Source organism: Phocoena sinus, chromosome 8, assembly GCF_008692025.1.
Source record: "Phocoena sinus isolate mPhoSin1 chromosome 8, mPhoSin1.pri, whole genome shotgun sequence".
Taxonomy (NCBI): domain Eukaryota; kingdom Metazoa; phylum Chordata; class Mammalia; order Artiodactyla; family Phocoenidae; genus Phocoena; species Phocoena sinus.
In genome coordinates this window covers 66486048-66504051 of record NC_045770.1, presented here as the reverse complement: position 1 = coordinate 66504051, position 18004 = coordinate 66486048, and the positions used below count along the sequence as shown (strand labels likewise).

Here is an 18004-nt window from a genome sequence, read left to right as displayed (position 1 = left end):
CTCCCGGACCTGGAGGGTTAGGACCCTGCTCCACCACTAACCATTTCTGACATGGGGCGCCAAGTCCTCAAATTCTGAGCTCAGCATCCTCATTTAGTGAAATGGGGATAAACGGTGCCTGCCTCGTGGAGCTGTGGCAGGAACTGAGTGAGAGAGCATGTGTGTGAGTGCCTGGCACTTGGCAGGGCTGGACCAAGATGAACTTGACTCCACCCTCCCTTCTCCCTCTGAATTCGGCAGCCTCATCCTGCCTTGCAGCTCCCGTGTCCCATAGGGAGCTATGGCTACGTCTAACCTGAGTCCTGTCAGGTCAGGATGCAGACCACCTTGCCGACAAAAACACGACCGGAATGGGAGTGAATGTTGGTCCCTACTGGGCAGGTACAGGGAGAAGGATGGGGAGCTCCAGGCGGCAGTGCCCAGGGCCCCAGAGATGGTGCTGGGCAAGTCAGCTCCATGCTGGCTCCGGGGATCACAGCCTGACAGGTTGTGGGTGTCTGTGCTCCCAAGGGCATGATGGTCCATGCCTACCCATGAATGCGTGGATCCCCACCGGCGTGTCATGGAGCTGGGGAAGGGGTGGGAGCTGACAGCCCAAGCAGACATAGCACAATCACACATACACCCCTGGGCAAACCCTGACTTGCTCCCTCTTTCCATACCAGCTCTGAAAGGCCAGCCTGGGAATACCGCAGTCTCCCCTGCAGGGAGACAAAAATGCACAATATGAGATTATATCTATAAACACTGTTCCTGATCCCAAGACCCTGGAGAGAGGGAGGCTCCAGACGCTCCCCCAGCCTCTGAATCCAGCTTCTGGGAGGTGTGGCCACGGAGAGCAACAATTTAGGCTGAAGGCCCTTGGACACAGGTTGATAGCCATCTTGATGGCGAGTAACAGTGACTCGTGCGGGGGCGAAGGAAGGCCCTCAATCGAAACCCAAGACCGCTCCTGGAAGGCCACATTGAATCTGCTGTGCAAGCCTCAAGTATCAAGCAGGAAGTTCAGGGGACAGCAAAGCAAATGGCAGCCGGCACCCACAGCCCCCGACTCCTGGGAGTAGGGCCCACCCTCAGAACCTGAGGCTAGCACATCGGGTGCCCGCAAAAGCACAGGCACCAAGAGAGGATGAAGATAGAAGGGATGCCAAGTAGGCTGGGGAGAAAGACAGGACCCAGGACATATATACACTACCAAATGTAAGGTAGATAGCTAGTGGGAAGCAGCCGCATAGCACAGGGAGATCAGCTCGGTGCTTTGTGACCGCCTGGAGGGGTGGGATAGGGAGGGTGGGAGGGAGGGAGACGCAAGAGGGAAGAGATATGGGGATATATGTATATGTATAACTGATTCACTTTGTTATAAAGCAGAAACTAACACACCATTGTAAAGCAATTATACTCTAATAAAGATGTAAAAAAAGACCCAGGAGACACCTGCCCCCTTTCTCATTGAGGAAGTCCCAACACCAGCAGCTACTCTGGATCAGTCACGCCAGACCACATGCAGGGCTCTGGGGGACTATGGAAAATGTGGCCGGGGGCCTGCTGGGGTGTCTGATCCCAGGACTCAGACAGACAGGACATCCTCAGACCTGACAAAGCTCGCTCCTTCTCAGTGGCAGCAGCTGCCAGGCCAGTTACCCCCCCACACCCAACACTGGCCCCACCTGGGAGAGATGAGGATTCTGCTTCCAAGCATACATTCTGCCATTTTCAGGATTTTACAAATGCCAAGAAACTTGGCTCCTGCTTCTAAGAGAGGTTCAGGTGCGCTGGCTCAGGACAATATGCCATTACTTGCCTAATGTTCCATCCCCTGCTGGGGCCCCCGACACAGGCCCCTCGGATAGGAGCTGTAGAATACCAGGTCCTTCCTGGGTTTACAGCAAAATAAAGAGGGGAGGTCAGATTTACCTCCCTGCCCACACTCCCCTTGTGTGGCTGCCTCCCCGACCCAGTGTGTGAACTGGCTCCGAGGCGCTCTCCCAGGAAGGCACCATGTGATGTCACATACCCACGCGCAATTATTGCCTCTCCTGAGCGAGCAGAGATTAAGACCATACTTTCTGGGGCTTTAAATACAGGTCCCTAATAAGACCTTAGTAACCACTTAGCTAATAAGCACTTTGTGCCACTGAGCTTCTGTGCAACCCTGACTTTGGGAGCAGTTACAGAAGAAGCAAGCAGAGGGCCCTGAGGTTGCAGGGGGTGCAGTCTCGGGCCGGCTCGGTTGTTCTGTCAGCACAGGTCCCGGCCAGGGGATCCAAGCCTGGTCCTTCCTCTCATTATGGGCCCTTATTTACATAAGGCTCCTTTCTCCCAGTTGCATCCACATTGCCACGTGTGACAGAGGCTTTCTTACAACCGAATGGAAACCATGCCCAGGATCATCACCAAGACCAAGAGGTAGACCAGGACTTGTGAATGGTCACAAGGAGACCAGGTGATGAAGAGCTTGTCTCAAGGGGTGAGAGGGGGCCTTTGAAGCTCATCCCAAAGACTGGTGTGAAGGCGGACGTTGCCCTGGGGTCTTGGGTTATCTCCTCTTTCCTGACAGCAGGATGTCTCATTGGCTCCAAGACAGTGAGGACATGACCAGATGGATTGCTAACTCAAACTATCGGTGGTGAATGACCAGGTTTTGCATTTTCCTTTTAAATCTCGAATCCACTGTGGCCTCATACTTCTGGATTCAATGAAAATGAATTACTAGAAGTACGATCACCCGCTTGGATGTGTGGCAATGTCAAACTGCTCTACAAGTGTCTAATGCTTACTCTCACTTGCTGTGCTCCTTGGGTCACAAACCAATGCCTGCCCGTGGACCACACCTCGGCATCCTGAGGAAGAAAGGAAACTCTGCTCATGGAGAAACCTCCAGAAAACTCATCCTGGTTTGACCTCAGAGTAAGAGCCAGAGGTTCTCAACAAGGAGATTATTGCACCGAAAGGCAAAAGCACGTATGCTCCTGGGGTGCTGGTCAAGAGGAGAGCTTACAATTTGCCTGGGAATCATTTGTCCAAATGCAAAGTTGGGCAATCTGATGATCTGGACAGAAATATACTGGTCGCAGTCACTAGTGTTTTGAGAATTGGTAGTTTTGGAGGGCCATGGGACTGCTTTTGCAACCCTTTATGTATCTTCAATATTTATGTAATTTTTGAAGAACTGGGGTGTTTTTCACCACCTCTTTCCCCTTTGAATTCTAGTTATTTTCAGCTAGTTAATTAGAACAAGCTGGAACGGTTGGAGACTTCAGGTGGGCCAGCATCTAACATTACATTAGATTAACCTCACATACTTCATTTCCCTTCTGTGAGCCTCAGCTTCCTCATCTGTAAAATGGGGAGACCACTGCCATCCTCACAGGGCTGTGAAAGAGTCATCAAAGAATCTGGGCTGCACCTCACATGGTGCTGGGCTCCCAAGAATCGCCTGGCAGATGGTTAATGAGTCCAAAGCACCACAATTGGTGCAGCTTCAAATTTCCATTCTCTGGAACTTCTTTTTTTTCTCCTCTTCTCGGTGGCCTTCACTCGGGGGGACTTGCAGTTGCTTGGGGTCCCTCCTCTGTGTGAGTAAGGATAACGTGGCCCACACAGATGAAGGCACTGGCTTCTCTCCCCCGAGTCAACTGAGATTCACACATGGTGACATTAGCTGTCATTGCGAGCACCATCGCCAAGCATGGTCCCCATCTGGATGATGGAGCCTTTCTCACCCTGTTCCACGCTGGGAGATGGGTCATCTCTCCTCCGATTTGCACAGTCATGTCATGACTGTGGCTTTCTCATGGCTACGCTCCCAGCGCAGGGCAGATGCTCCCCTGAATGAAGGAGGAAGCAGGCTCTTGGGCCTGCTTGTGTCCAAACAATGGTGACATCCCCCCTTGGGCCTGGAACTCAGCCAGGAACACCAGGTGTCTGGCCTGTGCTTCCTCACAGAACTGGGCCTCCTGTGGCCACCTGGCCTGCTGTGGGGATAAGGAAGCCCACACAGGTCAGGCAGGGCTGGGAGCAGAGCTTCCAGGGCCTCGGGGCTGGGGGCTGAGGGCTCGAGGGAAGGGGAAGTTTCGACGTGGGGCTAGAGGAAGTCGTCTCCTGGGCCCACTTGAGCAAATATATTCCTCACTGAGGAGTCCCTGGATGAGAAACATCAGAGGACAGGCTGGTGGGCCTGAGTCCTCAGCCATATATGCTCAGGGCAAGGATTGAAACTGCCTTATTTGAGGGGCTCTGGAAATGATACCCTCAGGGCTGAGATGCAGGCAAGTCTTTGGGGCTATGACCTCCCAGTGGACGGCCATGTCTGCACCTACGTCCCCTGGTACCAGGCGCTGAGCTATGTTGAACCCTCACAGCCTTGCAAGGTGGGTCTGATAATCCCCCTTTGAGGCCGGGGCAGCTGAGGTTCAGGGAGGCTCTAACTCACCTGAGGCCACAGCGCTCCTAAGTGGCTGGGATGGAAATGGAAGCCTGAAGGTGACTTCTTTGCCTTTAGAAAGAGAGGAATCAACATGCCTTTTAGGTAAGTGAGCTTTCTTCTGGAATTCTCCTCCACTGGGGAGAAAGCACATTTGCTGGATACTTGGGGCATTCGATATATGCTAGGTGTTTGCATTACTCCAGTCATCCTCAGGAGTAGCTGCTGTCATCGCCATTTTTTTTTTTTTTTTTTTTTTTTTTTGTGGTACGCGGGCCTCTCACTGTTGTGGCCTCTCCCGTTGTGGAGCACAGGCTCCGGACGCGCAGGCTCAGCGGCCATGGCTCACGGGCCCAGCCGCTCCGCGGCATGTGGGATCTTCCCGGACTGGGTCAGGAACCCGTGTCCCCTGCATCGGCAGGCAGACTCTCAACCACTGCGCCACCAGGGAAGCCCTGCCACCTTCATTTTATAGGTTAGGATAATGAGGTGCTGAGAGGTCCACTAGCTCATCCAAGGACACACAGCAAGTAATCAAGTAATCGATGCTCTGAACCCAAGCGTGATTCCAAGCCTATACCCTTCTCACTACTGCACCCTGCTTCCCTGACACACCAGCATTCTGCCAGTTAAAATCCCACAGGCTGGGATGCACACAGGTTACCTCCAAAGCACTGCCTAGCTCTATGCCCAGAACAGAGAGAACAATGAGTTTGGAGCAGCCTTGAGATCTACCCTTGTATCAGATGAAACACTGGCAGATTGCCCAGCCAAGACTCACCCAGCTTCTCTCTAATACGCAAATCTCTAGAGTAAACCCTGCAAATCCAGTTTTAAAACAAACACCTCCAGGGGTAGAGAGAGCTCCTTTTGCAATGCACATTGCTCTTCTGACCCAGGAGGACTTAACCACAGCACCCAGCCCCGTGAGGCCCTCCCTCTGGCTCAGCTGTGCAAACACTCAGCTGCCATCTTGATCTTGCAAGAGCTCACCAGCCTTGGTAAATGGCTAGCAGCCATGCTAAAGGCTGAATTGGCAGTGGTCTCCTGCCTTGAAGAAAGAAGTTAGCTAAGGGTTGATGGGAGCTGATAGAGCTACCAGAGGGCTGGTTTGATGGGATGATCAGACTGGGCATGATCCCATAGCCCACGGTCTTAAAAGATAAGACTCCTGTAAGAATTTGGGCCCTAAACGAGAGGGCCTCAAGATTCCCTGTGACTATTCAGGCCAAAACCCCAGCTGCATCACTGAAATGTAAGGCGACATGCCAATCTGAGAGGGCAGGCAAGTGTAGTCTGAATGGAGGTAGAGCCCTGGCTACATCTCCTGGAATTGGTAACCCAAGTTTGCATCCCTGTCAGTAGCACGTGATCCTCATGACAAGTTTGACTATGTCTGTTCCTCTGAGGAGGTGATCAACCCTGGATCCTCAGAATTAAGGTGTAGGGCTCCAGGGCAGGAGGAGAAACAGGCTGCCTGCCAGGAGGTTGCTAAGAACTCAGCATCAGTTTCCAAGCGCATCCTCCTTCTTCTGGCTCCCCTGAATGAGGCAAACTTGAGTCACTGGACAATCAGAGCCGCCCATAATCTTCTGGGAAGAAGCATTAAGGCCCCAGGCTCTCTCCAGGGGAGAGGCTCTCAGAGCTCCACCAGGACTGAATGAAATTGTTTGTCACCAGGTTGTCACCTACTTTAAGGGGCAGCTAATTGTCTCCTCAGAGGAGGCCATCACTCTCTCAGATTCTGCATGTGCAAAGCCCAGTGTGGAATCAATGCTGGGGTGGGGTCCTGAAGAGGGAGGAAAGTTGCAGGTGGGGCAGGGGAGCAGTGCAGCTAGCAATATCCTTTGCAAAACTGCTTGAAGCTGGAAATTCACCACTCTGTGCTTAACTGCCTACAATGGCTTCATGGTGAGATCCGGAGGGGTCTGGGGGTGTCAGGTCCAAGCTGGGTCCTTTTTACAAATGGAGAAACAAAGGCACAGACAGAGTAAGTGTCCTAGGGTGGCCTTTTCTGAGAGCTCCCCAATCATTCCCAGCCACACAGTGAAAAGCTCATCAGCCTGTAATTAGTAAGTCAGAAGCTATTAAGATAGCCCAATTATACCATTATCTGATGGCCTAGGCTGGCTTGGGAGATGGGATTTAAAAAAAAAAAAAAAAACAGGGAGCAATTGTTCTACCCCAACCTGGGAGAAACAAAGAACAAACCTGTAGATGTGGGGACCAGAGGACCTGGGATTGGCCATCCCGAAGCCCACCCACCCCATTTGCCGCCCTCCTTGAGCCTGGGCTTGGGGCTCTACACACACAGAACCTCTGGGCTGGTCCCCCTGACGAGGCCTCCATTCATACTTGGCTGCTGTGGCACAGAGGAGAGAACATGGGCTGGAGTCAGGAGCCCCGGGAACTAGTCTCCTCCCTGGACCTTTGTCTTCCTCTCTGAGGCTCTGCTTCTGCTCAATTCTCTTTCCCAGGAAGAGCCCTCCTGCTACCCCATTGGAAACTGCTACCCTTCCCCAGCACGCCAGGTCCCTGCTACCTGCTCTAATTTTCCCAGGGGAAAAACTGCCTTCTGATATGTCATGTAATTTACCTATATATTATCGCTGATTATTTACCTCCCTCTATTAGAATGCAAGCCTCATCAGGGCAGGAAGGTAACTACTGATCATTGATGTGTATCCCAAGAGTGAAGGGCCTGACACCAGCTGTCATTCAGTAAATATTCGTTGGATGAATGAATGCTCACTCAATGGCTTAATGAGTGACATTGGTTTAAAGCTTGAAGAGCCAGCGGAGAAGCAGCCAAGGGCGGCAGTGGAGTGTGATGATGATGTGACAGGATAGGCTCACGATGAGAAGTGTCTCTGCCAGGCCCCGGCAGCCCCACGTGTACCTGGGCAGGCTGCCTCTTGCCATCACCTAGAGAACTAATACCTATTGGAAACCAAGTCAGGGGACTTGGGATGCGTGGTGGCTTCTCTTGTCCCACCTCTGCTCTCAACTCTAGAGGGCAGTGACCAAGTCAGGACTTCCTAAGGACAAAGGAAAAGCAGAGGCGAGAGAGGGCATGCTGGGGGCTAGCCGGAAAGGGGCTGGGCCAGAGGGAAGCAAGGTGTGGGCCTGGCTGTCCAGCCAAGAGCACCAGCCACTGCCTGCCTATGCCCAGGTGCCCTTGCCCCTCCCATCAGCCTGTCAAGGGTGCCAGTGACCTTTTTCCACAGCAAGAAGTACCCCCCAGGGAAGGCTCTTCTCCCAAGCTGGACACAAAGGCTACTCTGAAGCCCTGGTGATGGTGATGACAAATATGCCGGTCTTCACCCACAGAGCTCACTACAATCACGTGAGCCAAGAATCACTCTCTTGTTGATGAGAAAATGGAGGCCCAGACAAGTCTCCCGAGGTCAATATTTAAGGTCAAACGGCTAAGCAAAGCTGACCTGGAACAAGATGCCAGGCATGTCAGCCATGGCTGTGTTCAGTAGAGTTGAAGACGGGAAGTGTTTGTGCTTCCCCGCATCACCTCCTGCTGCCCTTCCAGGGATGCTTCTCATCCACACTGGGGACCCTGGAGCGGGCGGGGCTCCTAATATTCCTTGCTCCTTTCTTAGAGACCCTGCCTGCACTCCTCTCCCCACAGCAGTGGAGGTCAGTGGGGGTGGGACTCCCAGGAGGCAGCGCCTAACTTCTCCCTAATGCACCAGCAGGTGGCTGGTTTGTGCTTTGGTCTAACGGGGTGGAAACGAACAAGCAGTAACTCTGACAGGGGCACACTCAGCACCGCACGTGGAGACGGGCCCAGGTGGGAACAGACGGAACGGAGGTGTTCAGGGGAACACAGTCTTCCAGAAAGAGGCTCCAACCTACTCCCATGGTTGCAACAGCTAACCAAGCGGGCTTCACGTCCATTTTTAGGCTCATCCGTTCCAGGGGCTATGCTTCTCCGGAGACTGCCCGCCTCCCACATCAGCCTGGTAATGTTCTTGGCATATTAGGTAACAGCATGACAAGTAAAAAACATGAAAAGTGCTCCAGAACCCAAACTTAATCATTGCTCACGGATGCATTTCATTATCTACTCAACCAACGTTAGCTCCCCACCAACTCACCACCCTCTACACTGCTACCTGCGTTATCCTTCTAGAACTCAGAGCAGATCCTTCCGTGCCTCTTTACAAGAGGGCAGAATGAATTCCTTTAATGCAAAAAGAGAGGGCTGGCTCTCACCTTCATTCTCTGCACTCCCATAAATACCTTTATCTGAAAATCAAGTTGCACCAGAAATGTCTTTTGATTCATGCAAGTCCTACCTGCCTTCCTTACCACATGCCAGATCCTTTCTAAAGTGCCCTTCCCCTACACTTCTTTCTAGCAAAATCCCTCCATATAATCTTTAACACTTGGCTCCCGTATTACCTCTGCTGTGAAGCCTTCCCAGGCTTCTCCCTTCTGGGTTCCTAGAATTTTGCCTCTTAAACCTCTCATAGAATTAATGAAGTTCACCACGTGAGACTGCCATTTTGTTAGGCCAAAACCAGCCAAATTTGGCAATATCGTATGGTAAAATGTGACACATTTCTATGCTGAGGTGCTGTTTGCCATCTACACCATTTACGAGAACTGTACCTCCCTACTCTTTGTTTTCTCAGCATCTGGCATGGTGGTTGGCATATGGTGGGTGCCCAGCGAGGGCATGCTGAACAAGCAAGCACCATTTGATAAGGTTTTGTGTGCTGCCTCTTCTGCTTTGTTTCTTGCTCTAGCACAAAACCAAAACCAAACCCAGGACCGTTGTAAAGTATCTTATAAATTTTCCTCCCGGCCAAGCCAAGATTCAGATGGTTGTCTGTGTGGGTGGAGCAGAGCCGGAGAATATCTCAGAACATGCAGGGAGTGGGGGAAGCTAATTGTTCAGGACAACTACCTTTCTGGCTGGAGAAACAGAGTCAACACTCGATGGAGTGGAAGTAGCAGCTGAATCAGGAGATGGAAGGCAGGAGGGAGAAGACGGAGGATGAGTATGAGACAGGCTTTTAGAGAGTAGTTTATTCTGCACAGAACAGAAACAGAGGAAACTGATTACCCCCAGGGAGACGCACAGTGAAGCTCGCCTCGATGATGCAGCCCCCAAGCCTACACATCCAAGGAGGGGAAGGGACATCCAGGCCCACGTCTCAGGACAAAAAGGTAGCCTGTGTCTTTGGAGCCCAGCAGGACCATCTGACTGCTGGTTACACTTCACTCTGATACAACTTTTCTGGCTCCTTCATCACATCAAAATAGCTGGAGTAGAACCATCCTGCTCCTGCCTACGTCTGCTGCCGACACCAGCACTAACTCCTGAAGGCCTCACTCTGGAGCTTGGCATGAAGCAGTAGTTGCAAGCTTAGGAAAGGACAAGCCCAGGCTACTCTGGGGTAGATGCTCCAGCAGGGACCTCTGCAGCCACATGGAACCCTAAAAATGCACTGAAGGCAAAGTATCCTTCCCACGTCTATGACTTCTGCCAAGTAGCAGAGGACACAGGTCTGGAGGAGGCCGGGTGAAAGCAGCAGAGGCGGTATGTTCTAGAGACCAGGCTTGCTGTAGGCAAGGGAGCACCTTACACGTACAAGCGCCGTGGGGCCTCATCCTCAATTCTGTCATCTCCTTGTGAGCACACCCTCTTCTTCTCAGCAAGTTTCTAAATAAGTGCCTGGCTGGGGGCGGGGGCTGTGCTTTCTATCCTGAGGCAAGGCCATTCTTCTGGCTGGTGCTGCCTTTCCCAAAAGCAGAGCACAGGTTACAGCACGTGGTTGACCTCGACATTCACGGTCTCCCTGATCGTGGCCATGGGGGCATCTCTCCATCCTGTCCCCAGACTTCATGAGCAACTGGCTTGCTTTCACCTTAAAGGCACTATGATGTGATTCCTGCAGTTGATCAGCTTTCCCTCTTTGTGTTGACCCCTAGGAAGCTCAGCCTACTCAGAAGCTGTCTAAGATCTGACAGCACACATGTTTCTGTTCAGTAATGTTTTCCTATGACCTGAGCCCGCTTTTCTGCCTTGGTTTTCCCTTTGTCATGATTTATCTAATTATTTTGAATCTTCTCATTTGGAGCTTTTTTAGACGCCAGTCCAAATCCTTTGGTGACTTAAAAAGTGAATAGCTTTTCAGGCTATAGAGGGAGAAGGAAGGAAGAAATGAATCTCCAGAGACTGATTCAAGTAACCTCCCTGGATGTCCAACACCTGGGTTCCTGGGGGCTCTGAAAGCCCCGCATTTACCTGCGGGAAATCCCCGTGTCCAAACATAGAGGCAAGGTGAGCCGCCTTCTCCTTAATGTTCTTTTTGTGAAATTCCCTGTTGGCCAAATTCTGAGCCCTTTTCTGCAGCCAAGGTGAGAAAGGAGAAAGAAAAAAGAGATAGAGACACACACTGTGAGGGGAGAGGCGGGGAGGCAGCCAGGTGGGCTTGTGGCCCTCAGCACACACGGCAGGATGGGAGACGGCACCCGCCCTGGACAGGAGGAGGGAGGGGAGGAAAGGAAGGCACCCTAGACACAGGCAGGGCAGAGACAGGGCAAAGAGCAAGGCTTTCACCTGGAGAACCTTTTCTTCCACTTCCTGCAGCCGCCGCAGCACCCCGGAGAGGGCCAGTGCTCCCTGGCAGGTGGCAGGCAGGCCGGCGGGATTTTCTGGCCCGCTCAGCTGCAGGTCAGACTTGGCTCGGGCTCTCCAGGGCCTGCTCGGGCACTCGCCGCCAGCAGACACTTGCTTTAGCTCTCGGAGCACATGCCCCGTGACAACCACCAAGGGGAACTGGGGGAGAAGGAAAATCAAGCTTCCTTCCCAACTGTGGCCCTCCCATGGATGCCCCGCCACCGTGAGGAATCCCCATGAGGACCAGGGACAAGGGCACGCCAGATGCCACCTTGAGTCAGATTCCAAACTAACCTTGGGTGTTGACTTTCCACCACCTGCATCAGTATCACCTGACAGCCTCCTTAACAATACCGTCTTGTTATTTTTTTTTTTTTTTTTTTTTTTTGCGGTACGCGGGCCTCTCACTGCTGCGGCCTCTCCAGTTGCGGAGCACAGGCTCCGGACGCGCAGGCTCAGCGGCCATGGCTCACGGGCCCAGCCGCTCCGCGGCATGTGGGATCTTCCCGGACAGGGGCACGAACCCGCGTCCCCCGCATCGGGAGGCGGACTCTCAACCACTGCGCCACCAGGGAAGCCCCTGTCTTGTTATTAACAACACTCCAGACCCACTGAATCAGAGCCTGTACCGCCCTGGTTCCCAAAGTCTGGGCCCAACCCCCAGATATGCAGGTTTAATTGGTCAGGGGGTGGGTACCAGAGATTGATTTTTTTTTTTTTTTTTTTTGCAGTATGCGGGCTTCTCACTGTTGTGGCCTCTCCCGTTACGGAGCACGGGCTCCAGATGCGCAGGCTCAGCGGCCATGGCTCAAGCAAGGGCCCAGCCGCTCCGCGGCATGTGGGATCTTCCCGGACCGGGGCACGAACCTGTGTCCCCTGCATCGGCAGACAGACTCTCAACCACTGCGCCACCAGGGAAGCCCGAGATTGCTATTTTTAATAAAGCTCTCTAGATGATTCTTACACACACAGACATAGAATCACTGCAATATGTCCACACTAACCTCCTTTGACCTCCACTCCCCGAGAAGCAACACAAAATTTCTAATGCTGACCGGGCACTTTTGAGTGCTGTGGTCAATAATAGTGATTCTATTCAAATTCCAAACCCAGAGATATTAGCTGGAAAAAGCCTCAGCCCATGGCTCCTGGCTGCTTCCCTGCCCACTGGGCAGGTCCTCATCTGCTCAGACACCAGGGGAGGTCTAACCACATCCCAGTCTTACTCCTTCAATGGCATGCGGCCAGCTGGCCACCTGAGCCCATTCCACCATCACTGTCACTTCTCCACTGATTTTAGAAATCAGCCTACTCAAGAGGTCTGCAAATAAGCTAAGTGTCCCAGGGGCATCACACAAAATACCCTGTGTGGTGTGGTCTGTTTTTCCCCAAGCAAATAAAGCACCAAGAGCCTGGTAGTTGGTCAGTCGATACCCCTGACTGGCATGTATTTTAAGATGCTGCATACTTGGTTATTCCTACCTATAAGGGTGGTAACCTCAAGTTGTGTTTGCCTTCCCAGAGAATCTACAATCAGCCCTATGTGGGGTGTAGAGACAGTCAGGGACCCCACCCCTCTGGATCAAAGTTCCCTCTGGTTTCACCAAGACAGCATCCACTGGAAGGAGCCCTACCTGCCTTTTCAGAGTTGGTGATGGGCTGGGTGCGGGCTCCTCTGGCTTGGGACGGCGAGAGTTAACAGGAGGGTCAGAGGAAGAGCGCAGTATGGGCTTACCTATCCCTGAGACACGGTGCTCCTGGGAGGAGGAAGGTGAGTCCGAAAAAGCAGCCGCAGGAAATAGGAAGGAAAAGGCGAGTCAGACAGACATTTGGAGGGAGGAGAGGAGGAGAGTCAGGGAGAGAGAGTTTGCAGATGCTGAGTGAGCCCTGGGCTGAGCTCTGACAAGCTGGGCCCAGCTGGGAAACTTGAACCCCGGCCCTCTGTCCGTGTAAACAGCAAGTCCCATGGTCCCCTTCTCTTGGACAATGTGTGAATCCCCAGGAGGCTGTGCTTTTGGCTCAGACCCGGGGCAATGGGCAGGCACATACCAGGCTAGGGTGTCAAGTCCCAAAGTCCTTCCTGCCCACTAGATGAAAGGGATGCTACAGTCCTTCTGAAGGAAGAGAGCCCTCATCAATACCTGGGGGCTGCAAGGGGCCAAGCCTCCAGGAGGGACAGTTGAGAAAACAATTCAGACAGTTACAAGTCTTAGGAACATGGCCCCCTTATAATAAAACCTGGCTTCCTGGGGAAGGTCGGTTTGTCCAGGAGGGGCATGGTCTACATCAAGACTAGGAAGATATCTATAACTGCCTCTAAACAGAATTAACCAATTGTTTGTCCTTCTCCTGAGAGGAGCCTAATTCTGTCATGTGACAGATGTTCTCCAAAGAAAAACTGAACCCCTTGTCCCAAGCTTTTGTAATGTGACAGTGGTGCCCCAAAGGAATTCGGGGGAGCAAATGAAACCATCCAAGTGCAGACTCCAAGTCAGAGTCCAAGAGAAGTCAGCCGGGTCTGCAGCCTGACCCACAGCATCCCACCTCCTTCAGCCTCACATGGACCCTGGTCAGACACAACAGCTCTGCCAGCCTGACCCAAGGGAACAAGGAGAGGGGGGCACCAGGGGACACTCTCGAGGTTGGTCCCCATTCTTATGGTCCCCATTCCTATGGAGCTAAGACCCTGGTTCGGACGGGTGTTCTCACCATGGACTGGGCAATCAGCATCTCTAAAGCTCCCTCCATCTGCACCATCTCAAAGATGGCTGCAAAACAAGTCATGGTTACAAAGCAAAACAAAATCGGGGAAAGGATTTCTTCCCCAGTGCAGAATAGGCATCAGCAAACTACGGTCCTCGGGCCAAATCCTGCCTGCTGCCTGTTTTTGTAAATAAGGTTTTATTGGCACATGGCCACGTGCATTTGTTTACAGATTGTCCATGGCTGCTTTCATGCTATAATGGCAGAATTGAGTCATTGCAAGAGAGACTGGATGGTCCCCAAAGTTTAAAATATTTGCTCTCCAGCCCCTTTTAGAAAAGTCTGACTCCAGATCTAGAAGAAGCCTGAGACTCCTTTTGAGCCAGGTCTGGCTGGCACACCTGAAATCCAGTGCTAGCCTGACATTTCTGCTGGCTTCTCAGAGGGTTCTGTTCACCAGGTAGGCAGGGTCAGTGAACATCTGACAGGACTCACCTGCCTCAGGAGTGAGGGGTTCCGAGAGTTCTCCTCGAACTTGGCCAGCAGCTGACTTGCCATGGACTTGACTTTGTTCTGATTTCCACCTTCTTTACAGCCCTCTTGATTGGAGCCCAAGCTCTGGCTAGGAAAGGCTGAAGGCTGCAAAAGCCAAATCAATGCATTTGTTGTTGGTTCTGGAACCCAGGTATCAAGGAGGGGGCCTGGGGGCTCACGACAAGGACAGTTTCCTGAAGAAGGGCACCCTCTGTGGTCTGAGGAAGTGAGGCAAAAGCAGGAGGCAATGCTCACAGGTGGGACGCGTCTTCTCAAAGATGGGCACAGCTAGGCTTGGGAGCCAGACACTTAGTGTTTGAATTCTGACTCTTTCACCTCCCAGCCCAGTGACCTTGGCAATTTACTTCTCTGAAGTTTCCTAACCTGTAAAATGTGAGCAGTAACCCACCTTCATGTGACTGTTGAAAAAGTCAAATATAATAATGAAATGATGAGCGGAATAGTTTTCAAAATATATCATGTGGCTGACAAAGGGTGAAGAATTGGGGGGTGAAGGAAGCAAGAGGGGATGTCAGTGAGGCAAGGCACAGGCTCTGGGCTTCCCTTCTCTCCTCTGCGCCCCACTCCCAATGGCAACGAGTCCTGCTCTGTTGTTGCTATCTTTAAAAAAAAACATTTGAGATAATTTTAGATTGACAGAAAACTTACAAAGACAGCACAGATAGTTCCTGCGTACCGTAGACCCAGCTGCACCTAACGTTAACATCTGGAATAATTATGACACTGTTATCAAAACTAAGAAATTAACACCGGCACAATACCATTAACAGAACTATAGACTTGATTCAGATCGGGCCAGTTTGCCACTAATGTCCTTTTAGGTTCCAGGACATAATCCAGGATCCCACACTGCATTTAGTCATCATGCCTCCTCAGCCTCCTCCCATCTGTAATGGTTTCTCCATCTTTCTCTGTCTTTCATGACCTTGACAGTTCTGAAGGGGACTGGTCAGCTATTTTGTGCAAAGTCCCTCCATCTGGGTCGGGCTGATGTTTGCTCATGATTAGCCCAGAGTTAGGGATTTTGGAGAAGGATGTAATGGAGATGAAGGGCCCTTCTCATTGCTTTGTTTCGGGACACGTGATACCGACACGACTTGTGACTGTTTAGATGTTGACCGTGACCAGTTGGTTATGCTGTTTTATGAAATGGAATCCTATGTAAGATTTTCTTAGCTCATCTGCTAAAATAAAACTTTAAAAATGATGGGTATCCAGTGACTGTCTGTTCCCCGGTACCATAGATCTGCTCCCATCAGCCTCAGAAATACAAATGGCATTGTCACTTCCAGAGGGTAGTCAGTTTTCCTGAGGAGACAATGAATTTCCCTCCCAGGAACAGATGTTCTCAAAACAAAGATATGTTCACTTAGAAGAAATTCATGGGAAGAGGCAAGCTGTAGTCAACTGTTTTTTGGGTTTTTTTTAAGATTCCCTAAGAGTAGCAGCCCCATGGGAAACCTTGTATGCACAGCCACTCTGAAGAGTTGGACAAACACAAGCCAAAGGGTCACTCCCTACTTCAAAGTGAGAACTGTAACTCTGCGTAGCAATCCAGGCTTGAGTGCGAATAGGGCAAGTTTACTAGGCTGGTCACTGTTTGTACAGGCCGAAGTAGGCCAGGACAGTGGGTCGTGCAGAGCGGCCCTTTGCAGACATTCATGTGCATGTGAATCACTGGGGGGTCTCCTTCAAAACCAGATTTGGATTCAAGAGGTCTGGGGTAGGCCCTGAGAGTCCGCATTTCTAACCAGCTGCCAGGTGATACTGGTGCCCTTGTTCTTGGCCCACACTTTATGAGTAGCAAGAATTTAGAGAGAACCATTGCTTGGTTAAACCTGACTTAAGCAAAACAGCTGGCCCAGAAAACAGAGCCATTTCAGAAGGGGCAGGTGCAACCAGATTTCTTCCCACACTCTACATCTTGTGCTGCCAACAACAGAAACAGCACAAACACCCCCTCTAATAAGCCACAGATGAAAGGCAGGAGAAGTCTTCCCCGCGGGGATAAAATGTATCCAAGGGAAGCTTCTTGGGAGGAGGCGGGAGCGAATCACAGGCACTTAAGGCAGAGCCAATACCCGTAACTGGGGAATGGGATGCTTCTCCAGCCCAGTTCATCAGCCACGGCTTCTTCCTCTCAACTGTCTCCCTGTTCACTGGCTTCTTGCTCATGCCAGAGCCAAGAGCAGCAGTTCTTCAACCATATAAGATAAAAGAAGTTTCTTTCTAAGTCCTATAAATGAAGTATGAATGCATCCTACAAATGATCTCCCTTGCTTCTATGTCATCATTTTGGCATCAGCCAGTAGGCTAGCTAAAGCTGATATCCTACAGTTCACAGACAGTATCTAAGCTTGCTTTTGTGGAATCAGAATGGCTTTTTGGAATGAGCTATATATCTCAGGTCTCTTTACAGAGCTGCCTGGGGAAGCAAGAACTGATACTCTTTTTCTGATCAATTTTTTAGTAGCAGGAGAGAGACTCATGCTTGGCTTTGACAAAGTAGCCTGAAACTTTCTTCTCTCACCAGAAGGTGGCATTTGTGGGTGCTGGGACATCTGCTTTACAGAAAACACAAAAGGTAGAAACTAGGACTGGGAGAAAAGTGGGACTGCTGGTGCCTCTTTACTACTTACTATTAATAGTGATTATATCTTGATTACCCTAGGTGCCAAAGACCATGACTGGCATGTTATACACGTCCTCTTACTTAATCTTTAAAAATTCTGCAAAATGTCATCCATTGCAAATGCATCATCTGTGTTTTACAGATATAAGCCACACCCTGGGAGGGTGACATAGCTAGTGACCAGACCCAACTTTTTCCCATCAAGCCAAGCTTGGAACCCAGTGGTTCATGAGAGAGGAAAGAAAGAAGGGCAGGGCGACTGCCATGGTCAGGAGGGTGGGCTGTGGCCACTGGCTGTCGGGAAACGGGCTTTGTGTAAACCGACACTGAGCACACGCACCTCGTCCAGGTTGTTGAAGCCTTTCCGCCTCCGCTTGCTCATGTCATTCTCTTCGGTTCGGCTGTCCACCTGTGATGGCCAGGAAAGCATGGTGAGCTCAGGGCTGTCAAGGGCTGCGATGCCAGCACTGGGGATCCAGCCCTGCCCGCCACAGCTGCTGGCCCAGGAAACAGATGGGCAGAAATTACCCTGCACCGTGACACAGGCTTTCGGCTCTGTTCAGGCACAGAGGAGGGAGCCTTCCCCAACCTCGGGAGCCAGGGGTTCTGTCAGAAGGGGGTGGGAACACAGCCCCCAAAATCATGTCAAAACATTCCAAAGCACAAAGAATCCCTGTGACATGGGCAGGGATTGTCTCCTTGTCAATGACCTTGGACTCAGAGTGGTCACAGCTGGGCCTGCTGATGCTGCCCCGTGGAGATCACCTCCTACGAAGAGGTGCCACTGGCTCCCCTCACAGGCAAGGATTCTCGGGACTTAGATCAGCTGTCCAGGAATTTGATGGCAAATTACGCCTGCCATTAAGCCACCATTGCAGCTACTGGTAAATGATATTATGTTAACTTCCAAGTAGCATCAGATATGGCCTGAAAACTATGGTGACCATACAGCCCAGTTTGCCCAGGACAGTTTGATGTATTGCTTTTTCCCCCAGCGTAATTATGAATAGTGCCCCCTTTCATTTTCAAAAATATCCTGGTT

At 51.4% G+C, this 18004-nt stretch overlaps 1 protein-coding gene across 17 annotated transcripts in view; it reads right to left on the bottom strand.

Annotated features, from left to right (window-relative positions):
* The window catches only part of LOC116758806 (F-actin-monooxygenase MICAL2), a 222787-nt gene that overhangs the window by 85917 nt on the left and 118866 nt on the right, over nucleotides 1-18004 (bottom strand). For 11 of the 17 annotated variants that reach the window (XR_004351240.1, XR_004351238.1, XR_004351239.1 and 8 more), the window contains 3 exons: nucleotides 17303-17371; nucleotides 14271-14414; nucleotides 4436-4498 (listed from right to left, as the gene is read on the bottom strand). Coding sequence is in view for 13 of the 17 variants with exons in the window: in XM_032642002.1 (XP_032497893.1) it covers nucleotides 4436-4498; nucleotides 14271-14414; nucleotides 17303-17371 (276 nt within the window). In the remaining 4 variants the exon portion in view is untranslated. The remainder of the gene's footprint in view (nucleotides 1-4435; nucleotides 4499-14270; nucleotides 14415-17302; nucleotides 17372-18004) is intronic. The other 6 variants (XM_032642007.1, XM_032642008.1, XM_032642013.1 and 3 more) reach the window with 1 other exon arrangement.